At 34.9% G+C, this 12,492-nt stretch overlaps 1 protein-coding gene across 2 annotated transcripts in view; it reads left to right on the top strand.

Annotated features, from left to right (window-relative positions):
- Positions 1-12,492, top strand: part of CFAP20DC (CFAP20 domain containing) — an 88,257-nt gene that overhangs the window by 21,442 nt on the left and 54,323 nt on the right. For both annotated transcript variants that reach the window (XM_087743253.1, XM_087743252.1), the window contains exons 7-9: positions 5,881-5,995; positions 8,923-9,079; positions 11,776-11,940. In XM_087743253.1, the coding sequence (XP_087599379.1) occupies positions 5,881-5,995; positions 8,923-9,079; positions 11,776-11,940 (437 nt within the window). The remainder of the gene's footprint in view (positions 1-5,880; positions 5,996-8,922; positions 9,080-11,775; positions 11,941-12,492) is intronic.

Raw genomic sequence — 12,492 nt, 5'->3', positions numbered from 1 at the left:
TTCTGCATAAGCTTCAGAATGCCCTGAAAGCAATTATTTTAACCAGTATCACTTTATCTTTGTTTAAATATATCTTGGATCTGTTGGAATTGATGGGAGAGATGCTTTGTTTTGTTAAGTTTTGCCTTACTAGGTAATGAGTCTCTTTTAACCTATTATACGATATGCTATTAAATGAATAGAGTAAATCTTATCATAGTGTTAGATGATGTCCTGGTGATATTACAGAATAAATTACTGTCTTCTAGGACTTTAGAGAGAAGAGTAGTACTAATTATGTATATTCTGGTTGGTGGATCAATTTAAGTAATATGGAGTAAACTGAATCCTGGTTGGTTGGTAGGGTTAGTTAGTCAGGATTTTCATATGCCAAATAAAGTAAATGCATGATCCAGTATTAGCAAGAAAACTTAGTTTTGTCTTTTTAAAGGGCAGACTTCTTAGCAATTCTTAGTAATTAGAATAAATGGTTCAAATGTGAGAAATATGTCTGTACTTAAGAGAACTGTTACATTATACCAGGTGTGAACATAACCTTTTCTTTGTCATTGTAAATTCATAGAAAGAAAAATGAAGTGGAAAGAATAACAGCCAATAAACTAAAGAAAAGAGCCAACAGAATTAGTTGCAGGCATAAATAACTGCATTATAAGTGTAATTTGTTTAGATACTTGAAAAGAAGTAGGCACTAAACTTTCCACGTATTAATACTCATTAGAGTACCTTGTACTGAACAAATTTAGAAACTATTTTCTAGAATTATGGTTTTCTAAACAATTTGGCACAGTTAACCATGCTCCAGAGGAACATACCACCATGTCTTAAAATAGAATTTACTAAATACTTGAAAATAAGAGAAAGATGAGCTCACTTCAGAACCCAGGATGTTAAAATATTGTTAGAAGTCTCTAGAATATATGTTACGAATATTAATGGCCACTTCCAGAATGATTTTTGTAGCATGTGAAGTTCTAAGAGTAATGAAACTTTCACAACAAGTTATTCTTGAACAGTGAAAATACCAGGTCATTCTTTCAGTTGGAGAACTGATTGCAAATATGTCAATATCTTGTAGGGAGAGCTCAGGGATCACCAGTTCTTTGTAATTGTGCTCATATTCGGGAAGTTTTTCTATTGTAGCAACCAGATTTGATGATTCTCTTTTTGCACCTGCCACCTGTATTACTGCCTCTTTATGGATACTGTTTAAAAGGACTTTGGTGTGGTTTTTTCCTTAATTCTCCCCAGAAAAAGATAATCAACAGAAAATTCCAGTATCTAAAAATAAAGCTGGTTCTTCAGAACTTATTCCCTAGGGCTAGGTGACATATCAATCTTCTTGATCTCTTATTTTGTAGAGATTTGATTGATTTTCAACAAAACTAAGTCTGCTTGCATGAGGGCAGAATACAGTGCTCTGGATTTCAGATGCTCAGGCAACCAGTTCAATAACGTAGTATCTCCTATGAGACCAATTTACAATTAGTGCATAAAATAAAACATGTGTGAAGTACAGACTGCTCCTGAATAAGGAAACTTAAGAATCTGTAAGCATGGCAAATCTGCTGACCATTCCTGTTCCTTTGTTTTTCTGTCTTTAAAAAGGAGATGCCGTTGATACTACCTAGTGTTTCTGAAGCACATACTTTTTATGGAGAAAATGGCACTGCAATTGCTAAGTACTAATATACTAACATGCTAATAGTTAAGCTTAACCAGAGGATTCTGTCTGGGTTTTGACCAGGATACAAAGAGATTTCCATTAATAATAAATTGTATGGGAGTTGCTCTTTGCTTAGCAACATCAATGAAATACCTACTTTCATGTTTGGTAAACTCCCAGTTTAAGGCATTTATAAGGAGAAAAACACTTTCATTTTAAGAACAAGTGAACCTGATAAATGAAGCATCCCTTCAACAGTCCAGCATCATTTTTTCTAAGTTCATTTTAAGCCTTGAATTGAACATTAACAAATGGTTATAAATTATTACACATACAGAAGCAAGTGAATAGGTAATCTGAGAAGATGAGTTTATCTGTACTCTTGGGTGGTTGCCACCATTTACTTTCAATCTCACTATAGTTACCATTGTGAGGAGAATAGTCAATCAAAGTTGAAGATATAAAATAAAATTGAAAATTGAATTGGAAGGTAATTTTACTTTCAAATGGTTTGCAAATGTAGATGTTAAGTGTGAAATGAATGCAGTTAATGACCATAGCTGGGAGAGTTGTGCACCTGCTGATCACAGGAATATTATTATAAATGAGGTTGATTTTCCTGTTGACTACCTCATTTTTCTCAACATGGTCTCATTACTTTTCTATCACATGTCTGACCCTTAGATATAAATACTCAAGCACAGACATAATAAAAATACATTAACTCCTAAATACATTTTTTAATGCATCTTTGAAAATCAAGATGTGTGCTGCAGATGTTTCTTGCCTTTGTAGGTTTAACATAGGTTGTGCTTTTTGATAACAGAACATAAAGGAAAAGGTTGAGTTTCACCACAAGTACTCTTAAGTCGTTTTACTAGTGAGAGTTCTAATGTTCTAACTCCCATTGTCTGAATTATTTCAGAAAAGAGTTTCATCAGACCCTTGTTTTATTTTTATTTTCCAAGAAGCACTGTAACTGAAAAGTCTGAAAGTTACACCAACTCTCAAATAATTATCTTTCTTCTCCCAGGAAATAAATTATTTTACAGAATTTTAAGACTACCTTACCCCAGTTGTGCCTGTTCTTAAAATGTTTCACCTACTTTCACCTGTAGAATATAAATATTTTTGTTGTTTTAAATTTATTTACTGAAATAAATTTTAAACTTCTTTAGGTATGATTATAACTATATATCTAAGGTTTGCTGCTTCTTTACAGCATACATACCATCACAACAAGCATCTTATTTTAGACTTATATGACAGTCTGATATAAATGTGTGTATTTTTATCTAAATGAATGTGGTTTGTATTGCCCCTTGGAATGTAACTGACCTGTACATTCACTAATGGCCTTTTTATTGCTAAGGTACCCAATATTTTTCAGGAGGGAGAAAGATAAAACTATTCATATCAAAATAAATAATAAAATGTAAACATACTGAACTAATATAAAATTAACTTAAGGTTTTATTGCCAGTTGTTTGGAGATATGCATGACTTAAGTCTAGGCTCCTACTGCTTTGTTGTAGCATCATTTAAAGCAGCACTCCCCATTGAGAATTATGCAGTTTGAGTTTCAGCAGGAATAGTATTTTTGTTTGTGTTTCAGCACTCCGTTTACTGCAACTACCTGGTTCCTTAGCACGGTTGCCCAGCGCTACACATAACTAGGAGGTCGAGGGGAGTTTCAAGCAACCACTACTCCAGTTCTTTGAAGTTCTTTGGTGCCTCGCTTTCTTAGTGCTTCTGAACGTCAAGATTTAGAACAGAGTGGAGAGTTTCTGAAAACTACATCCGTAGGTTTTTCATCAAAGGGTATATGAGAAGCAAATTGATGGATGGAACTAAGGCTTGATCTGGGGCAGAGGTGTAGCTATGCAGCTAACTTGCTGAAGATCTTAGGTGAATTATTTCACATCTTGTTTAAATATCTTCAAAAGTAAGATCAGGCCTGGAATGCTAGCGTTGTAAGACATTTTGAGGTCTTCTGATGAAATCACTTTTCAAGGACTTGATGGTATTATTCATCCTTCCATAAATATAGGTGCAGCTGATGCTGAAATCTGCTAAGTCAAACGATAGCAGTGTTGAGGATATAATGTTCTTCCCCTGCTACAGTAGTGAAATTTCTGCCTTTGAAGCGCATGTGATTTATGACAGGAACTGCTAATCTTTCAAAATGAAACAGCTAGTAGACTCTTACACTTTGTTTTGATTTGCCCACCCATGTTATGAGGATGAATAGATTGAAGATCAGATTGTCTGCAAGGGAGAGGAAAGAATCAACAAGTTCTGGAAAGCTGATGGACTTTGTTTGCTTTGCATGATGGTCTTAATGACGATGGCCAAACAAGATTGTGTTCCTGTGTTTTTTATCGCCTGTACTAGTAGAACCTTTTGATGTTTACATACTTGCAGTATATTTTGCACTGTCCTTTGTTGAACTCTCAAATTGCCAAAAATAGCTAAAGTATGTAAGTTGCTCCAGAGTTAATGCCCTCCTAAGCTGACCTAAGGAATCCTAAGAACATTTCACGGTGTTTATCTGTAAATTTTGGGTGACAACATTTCATTAGTTAAGCTACAGGTAGTTCTTACTAATGAAAAAGTCTTTTCAGTACTAAAAAAAAAAAAAAATCTACAGGGCAGTCTCACAATTTCAAAGTAAAACCCAGCATTTAAATATAATGATTATGAGTAATTATTTTTAACAACACTAAGCATTGACAGAAAGTTGTTTATTGTAATTTGTTGTCTTCTCAGAGGGGCTGCTAATTACAGAGAAATACCCATCTGTTAGAAATAGGCTTGTTCAAAAATAATAGGTAAATTAATCATTATTTCCCCAAACAGACTGTAGCCTTTAAAGTAATGTCTGTTCTCCAGTATAATAAGGTAGGACTGCTGGGGGATACCAAGGTCGTGCTGCTGTTGTAGTTTAACCCCAGTAGGCAGCTAAGCCACACACAGCCACTCTCTTACTCCCCCCCCCCCCCCGCAGTGGGATGGGGAACGGAATCACAAGGGTAAAAGTGCAAAAACTCATGGGTTGAGATACAGACAGTTTGAAAGGTAAAGCTGCACGTGCAACCAAAGCTAAATAAGGTATCTGCTACTTCCCATTGGCAGGCAAAGTGTTCAGCCATCTCCAGGAACGCAGGGCTTCATCACAACGTAACGGTTACTTGGGTAGACAAACACCATCACTCTGAATGTACCCCCCTTTCTCCCTCTTCCCCCAGCTTTATATGCTGAGCATGATGCCATATGGTGTGGGATATCCCTGGGGTCAGCTGTCCCAGCCGTGTCCCCTCCCAGCTCCTTGTGCCCCCCCAGCCCCCTCGCTGGTGGGGTGGGGTGAGAGGCAGAAAAGGCCTTGACTCTCTGTAAGCGCTGCTCAGCAATAATGAAAACGCCCCTGTGTTATCAACACAGTTTTCATCACAAGTCTAAAACATAGCACTATACAAGCTACTCTGAAGAAATTTAACTCTATGCCAGCCAAAACTAGTACAGCTGCTAACAAGACTTGAAGGAAACAGAAAATACAAACGAGCCTCTTCATCAGTTTAAAGGAAACCTAGTCTTTGGGATCATGGCTGTGGTCTGAATCTGTTAGAAATGTTCAAATTCAGTGTCCTTGATGTCATTGTGAGATGACCTGAATAGTAAGCAATAAACTTCTGTATTATAATTCACATTTGAAGATATGTGCTCAGGAAGTAAAACAGACAATGTCTTGTGTCTGTCTTTAAACCGATAAAGAGTCTATATAAAATGACAGAGGCATTTTCAGGAAAAGAAAGAAAATAATGTTTTTCTAGTTAGTAGGTGACAGTGTGTCCCAAGATAACAGAAGCTTAAGGGGCAGAAACAAGTGTGATTATTAAAGGCTACTGGGTTCTCAGTTCGTACAAATTGATTCTTTCATAGTCTGGAGGGCTATGGAAATCTAGTGAAGAGTGTAGACTGTTGAAATAAAATTAGCATGTAAAGTGATTTTATATACACAGGAATATAGCCACAAAGTTTGAATTTGAGAAAGAAATCTCATTACTCATCTTGTAAAAGAAGTAATTCTTAAATTCCATATTTGCTATCACTGACATAAAGGTTCTGCATATGAATAGTGTTTTTGTGATTGCCCAAAGATACTGGATTATTGAATTGACAAAGGTCTGTTCCATTCTCTCCTGCTTTTTCTTTTATAGGATAACTGATTTAGGAAATATTAAAAGAAGATTGTATTTATCAACGGTCCACAAGGAGTTGTCTGTAACCCCTCTGCATGCAAAAATTCCTCTGTTTCCAATCAAGCGCAAAATAGTAGGTACCTTGGGAATATTCCTTGAACCGTGGTTGAGCAAGCTTTTTATCAGAAATGTTTTGTGTAAGTTTATAGACCTGTTGAAATTACTGTTTAGTTTAGAATTCAGTTCCTGCCAACTCAAGATACGTGTGTATGTCCCCTCTACTGGATGGTATCAGAACCACTTAATACTACGACTGTTCTACCCTTCTTCTAACACTAGGAGTCCATTCCCATTTTCCAAGATTAATGCTGTTTGTGATGTGTTTATCTCTCACTTCTGCTGTCTATTCAGCCTTTGTAAAGTTCTGTGTCCCTGATACTTCATCATTGTAGTGCTCCTGTTGATGTGTACCTTCTCCTGTAGTGACCTTTTATTACATTTACTGGAGCTGCAGGTAAACTGTAGCTGATGGCTACTTTCACATCCTTCAGGTTCCTCCAGATTCGGGTATATATAAAACAATGTATATGTCAAAGTGATGATAATAAAACGATAGCCATCAGCTTCTCCCTGTTCCCCTCTCCCGTGCCCAGCCACAACCTATGGTAATAGTGGTCAGGATACAAAGCCTGATGGTTACCATACAACCTTGTAAAGACTCAAGTCTCAAATACTGCTTTAGAAAATCATTGGGAGATGAGAATATTTCAAATATTTTAAAATATAAGTATGCACCAAGAGAACTAGATAACAGTATACTAAGCAGCTGTGGATTTAAGGCTAGACATGAGAGAGAATATTTTACAAAAACCTCTGAAGTTATGGCTTCTTTTAAGATAGTTTAGGTGAAGACAGCTGTGATAGTTTTAGATTTCAGGAGTTTTCTGCTTTGTGGGAAGAACTGGTTAGATTTTTTTCAAATGAATATGCAGCAGATCATACCCCTGAAGATGCCGTTACTTCAAGATCCACTGAAATGAAATTATTTTTCTTCAGTATAATTTCCGTTAGTTGGTCTTGGTGTCAGGCTGGCACAAATGTTTCAGGATTAAAATATGCATTAATGTACAGCAAGTTAAATTCAATCAGAATATGAACTTCAGTTATGTATTTTAATTTAGATAATAAAACATTAATCAGAGATCTGTCTAAATGCTCTGATCAGTTATGACAAAATATTTTAATAACCTTAACGCTTGACCAACCTTAAAGAATAGATCAGTATTTCTTAGTATATCTGAATACATATCTGTCTTCTTTTAAATGGTTATCTGCCTTTTTATTGTTGCTTTTACTTAAAGGAGAGAGTATGCTGCTTTCAGTGATTAGATGGATCTTCTACACGGCTCTGATTGATAGTTAAACTTTTTGTATATGCAAGCTTATCATTATTATCAGTATGATTGGTTGTGAATAAGAATATAATATGTTGTTTGTTCCATCAGTAGAACATAGTTTACATTTTCATATGCTGGCTTCCTGTATTGTATTCTTACAAATGATGCTATTTTTCAACCTCAACAATAGAAATATCAGTTATAATTAAATACTGCATTTTCCATTCCATTGCTTGGTGCCTTCAAAACATGTATTCCTTTCATTCAAAAATTTCAGACTTAGAAGCTGAATAGTAATGTATGGACCTAAATTTTTTCTCAAAAAATATTTACCAGTTGGCATTTAGAAAGTAGTACTTTTACCTTGACTTTATAAGGAACTGAGGCATGTACAATCATTATGTCTTAGTATTCTTCTCCCTTAATAAAACTTCAACCCATTGGTCAATTAATTTTTACAGGTGACTAATCATATCAAATATATTACAGTTCTGCAAATTTCATGAAAATGGTTGCGTTTCTCCTCAAGGCCATCTCTGTTTATTTCCCAGTTATAGAAAATGTGTTAGCATCAGCTCATCCCTCACTAGATACCGGAAGAATTGTTAGGAACACCAGAACTATAAGCATAAGTGTTTTTAAATGTCAGAGACTCTAAATGGAAAACATAAAGCCACAAGAAAACATATTTTCTTAGTTCTTCTGCTTGTGGCATTACTTGTTTTAGTGAAACCTCTTTTTTTGTGGGAGGATAATGAAATGGTAATATGGTCCACATGCAAAATAGATACCTGTAACTGCTCATTTCTGTGTTATAAAAAACAGCAATATACAAGTGTTGAATTAAGTAGAAAAAACTTGAAACTGAGAGAATTTAAAGAGCTACTGGAATACTGCAGGAGAGTGTAGCACATTGATGTCAGTGTTCTAACAGTGTTTCCTGAAACAAATCATCTAATGAGAATTAAAACATGTTTAAGGAGGATCTTTAGCAACCTGGGCAGTTGTCATTATCTGATTTGTCTTTTGGAAATGTCTTATCAGGAACGTATAGCTTTTATTATAAACAAGAAGTAGTTTTAAGATGTTATGATACACTGGGGTCTTGTCCATAGTAGAAATTTGCCTGATAGTTTTCAGTGTGGAAGGGGTGCAAGCTTTGGAGAGGTCCTTTTTTTATGAATCTCAGAAAGAAATCATCAAAGAATCTCCAGCTATAGCCTTTGGAGCACTTAAGGTGCAGTAACTTTAACTTATGAAGTAATATTGAATAACATTTTTTTTTCCCCCAGAAAAGCTTCAATAAATATATTTTTGTATGTAAATATACTTCAGTATGCGTATTGTATATGTATATAAATATACTTCAATAAATATAACTTTTGCAGTTAGCTGCAAAACATATTGTGGATATGCTAGGTAACAGAGTTCACTTGGGCTGGCATTCACTAGGTCATATGTACTGATTTGTTTGTATAAATAATTGTTGTAAGTGCAAAAACAGCAATATCATTTTAATATCAAAATGTTAGGCATTGTGAATCATAGCCTGTGAGAATCTAATACTCCACAGAGACTTCATTTATAGAGAACTATACACTGATACTCTTCTGCGATGATTAGTGTTTGGGTTTTATTAAAGAATATTGTTTCTCTTTTCTAGTGGTGCAATATGTGTATTGACTTGGTAGCGTTCACCAGTGAAATATTCAGAGGAGCTGTCTTCCAGTCTTTGGATGGAATTAGTATTTCAGCTAACTGTAAACTGAGAAAGATCTTCACTTTAAAATCCAAGCCTCAAGATACAGCTGAGGAAGATGGTGTGTTATAATTACTATGTAGTCTTAATCATAACTGTTCATATTATGAAATCAAAAGCTGTTTAGTAATCAGATTGGCAATTTGAAAGATTACATGATTTCATGAAAATTAAAGTGGTAGTACAGCATATTAAATCTGCTAGTGTTGGACTTTAGGTGACTAATTAAATATATGTCTACTCCTCTTTTTTAAACATTGACTTCCTTACAAGTATTTTATTGAAGAAATTCTGGCAAGATTAATCAAGTAGAGAGCTTGTTTTAATGAGGGTATCTTATGTTGACAGAAATCAGGTTTTGGCCAAGAACACAGCATCTGAAAGGAAAGAAAAATAGTTAAACTTAGCAGCATTTGCTGTTTGTTTTCTTAATTTTGGACATTAGTAGCTGATGAAAGATTTCTTTAAATAATCCAAGACAAAACTGTAACAAAACAGTATTAATTCAAACAGAGCTATGAAACGATCATAAACACCTCTCTGATCCTTAGTCCATTTATCCTGATGTGCCCTTGTTCATTGGGAAAGCAATATTGGTGGTGAGCTGAAAAATGAGAGATTATATTTGTAATAGAGCAGGATATTGGTCAAAGGTTTACCAGTCACCAAACGAGTATCATAATCCTTAATCGTTATTTTCCAAGGGAGAGAACTTCATTCCTCGCTATTTGCAGTAACAGAGGAGAAATTGAAAAAGCACAGTTGGCACTTTCTTATTTTAGAGGAACCCTAGGTATAGTTCAGCTTCAATTTCATTCAAATTTTCATTTCCTGGCTTTTAAAGAACACACCTGAAAAAAGCTTCTGGTTTCTGAAGGAGGGGTAGTTAGCAGTATTGTAAGTGTAACAGAATCTATCTTCCATTTGGGAAACCTAACCAATAAGGGAGAGTATGTGATCATTGTGATTACTCCTCTTTTCCTTGTTGGTGAGACTGGAAAAAAAATTAATTCAAAAATTACTACAGAGAGAATCTGGTAAATTCTCTGCAGAAACTGCAGTTAGAGGCCTCACTGGCTTTAATTTAATTTAATTTAATTTAATTTAATTTCGTCGGTGCATTGTTTTCTCTCTTCCATTCTAAACAGTTTTTGAAATGTGCATAAATGTTCTAAATGAGTTCCAAAATTCCAAAATGTAGTTAACATAATGAGTAGACAGCTTTAATAAATTGTATGCATGGTAAAACATTGCACTTTTAATTACTGGATTACCAATTCTATGATTATTACACAGCTGGTGGGCATTAGTATTTTTTGTATGCTTATGAATTTCCTTATCTAGGCAAGTCTTAAAATTACGTTACAGCTCCAGGTTTGGCTGTATTAAAATAACTCTTTACTTCATACCCAATTACAGAAAAACAGTAGTAGTTTTTTGTTATTATTAATTAACTTTCAGTTAACAATCATGATTTGATAAAGCTTTTTTCCTCTCAAATGATTGGACCGGTTAGTTGAGCTCCACTGAATGCAGTGACATTGCAGCTTGTGATGAGGGTCAAGTTCTTTGCTTAAACCTCCTTGGTGGTGGAAGTAGTGACTTCAAGATGCAATGTGTGTGTTATTCTTTCTTAGTAGCTCGTATACAGTAGGTTTTGCGTTCTTAAAATGATAGCAAGTGGAAAAGGGAAACCACATATACTAAGAGATTATTTCTGTATGAGATCATTGAGATAGAAGAGGAAAGAATTCATCTTCGGTGCCCCATGGTATTGAGGCATACAAGCTTGATATATACCTACTTTCTGGTTTCCATAGTAATCCCAAGGTTACGTATTGTTATTGTTTTTTTATCACTAAGTATTGTCTTACAGCGGTAGCAATGTACCGGCTTGGTGAAAAAATGGCTGACAAAATATGTCCGCTACTGAAATATAACATAGGACACTTGAATTTTTCTATTTGGATCTCAATACTTGATCCATAATTTCTGTTTGGTTTGGGGGTTATGTTTTCCTCTTCTTATCCTTGGAAAAGAGGCTAATATTCATTAGCTTACTAGATTCAAGTCTTACAAAATTTGGAATGAATTTGCATCAGAACATCAGGAATAGTTCTGACTCTGGATACCTTTCTTTGTAGAGAATAACTTTCCTAAACTCAGTCTATACAAAGGGAAAGCAGAGACAGTCAGATCACATTCTACTAGTGCCTGGTGTCACAAGAATAGAGAGGTTGACAGCTTTTTAGTTTATCATGAAAGTGTAATGGTGTCCCAAGTTTGGAATTAAAGCTTGTCAGAGTTTATTTGCATATACGGGACTTCTCGATTTGCTACTTCAGTCCCACTGACACAAATACCGTTTTCAGATGCACGTTTTGTCTGAAAAACAGTATATCAGAATTAAAGCTGAGTTGTAATAAAAATTAAGAAAATGTATTTTGTGATTCTGTTTTGCTTGTTCACTCGCCAAATCAAGCCATTTACTATGGCTATTCCAGCCATTAGTGCATATTTCTTAGTTTAAATGTATTCAAATTTTTTGGCCTAAAAAAATACACAATATCATTTTAAAATTTACATGCTTATTGTCTTGAAAGTGAACAATTGCAGCAAATTTTTCGAATTACCGTGATCTATTACATTGTTATAACCATATGAACTAAAGTATACGTAATCTAACAAGTAATGTAAGTCGAATTTAATTCCATTGTGTCATCTGAGTGAAGTAAAGCCCATGGTTTTTGATTCTAGGTATGTGTGGTGTTCCATTTATGCCATATGAGCCCATAGACGTTATTCCTCGAACCTGCCAGCTAAATACAGATGTGCCACAAGTTACACAATTGCTGAACCTGATTAAAATTCACGAGCCAGAAACAAAATGCAGGAGATATCCAGTAACAGTGCAAGAAACAGGTATTTTGCTGTATTAAAATACTGTGAATACGATCTGTACAGTAGGAGTACAAATAATGGATTTTTTCTTATAAAAGTGCATGTTAGGAGTTCCAGAGCCTTAAAATAAAGCATGACGACTCTTGCATAGCTCTAATATCATGAGCACAGACACATGTCTGTTCTGTAGTTTCAGAGATCTATGTGCAACCTGAACAGTTCTAATTCAAGCATGTGATACGTAATAACAATATTTGAGGTATGTCTTCTGAATGTGCATTGAATTGTGGCTGTTTAGTTGTTACGCTTCTTTTTGAAGTATGTTTACATTAATGAAACTCTTCTAACAATATGACCACGCATAGTCTCCTCAGCTTATCCTCTGAAAAAGGAAATCTTGTCTTATTGGTGTCTTGGAGTTATTTGAATGTTTCTGTAAGCTAGAAGATAATAAAACATATAATTTATACTTTGACAGCATTGCATAGAAGAGATTTATTAAAGAAGCTAGGCAGTCATGTGCCAAGATACAAACTATTGACTTGGATAAAAACCAAGAGACAGAAAGCAAAC

The sequence above is a fragment of the Nipponia nippon genome, unplaced genomic scaffold (genome assembly GCF_047370975.1).
Source record: "Nipponia nippon isolate SJK-2023a ecotype South Korea unplaced genomic scaffold, ASM4737097v1 scaffold_9, whole genome shotgun sequence".
NCBI classification, from domain to species: Eukaryota; Metazoa; Chordata; class Aves; order Pelecaniformes; family Threskiornithidae; genus Nipponia; species Nipponia nippon.
Note: the sequence above shows the minus strand (reverse complement) of the source record. Positions and strands in the feature narration are given on the sequence as shown.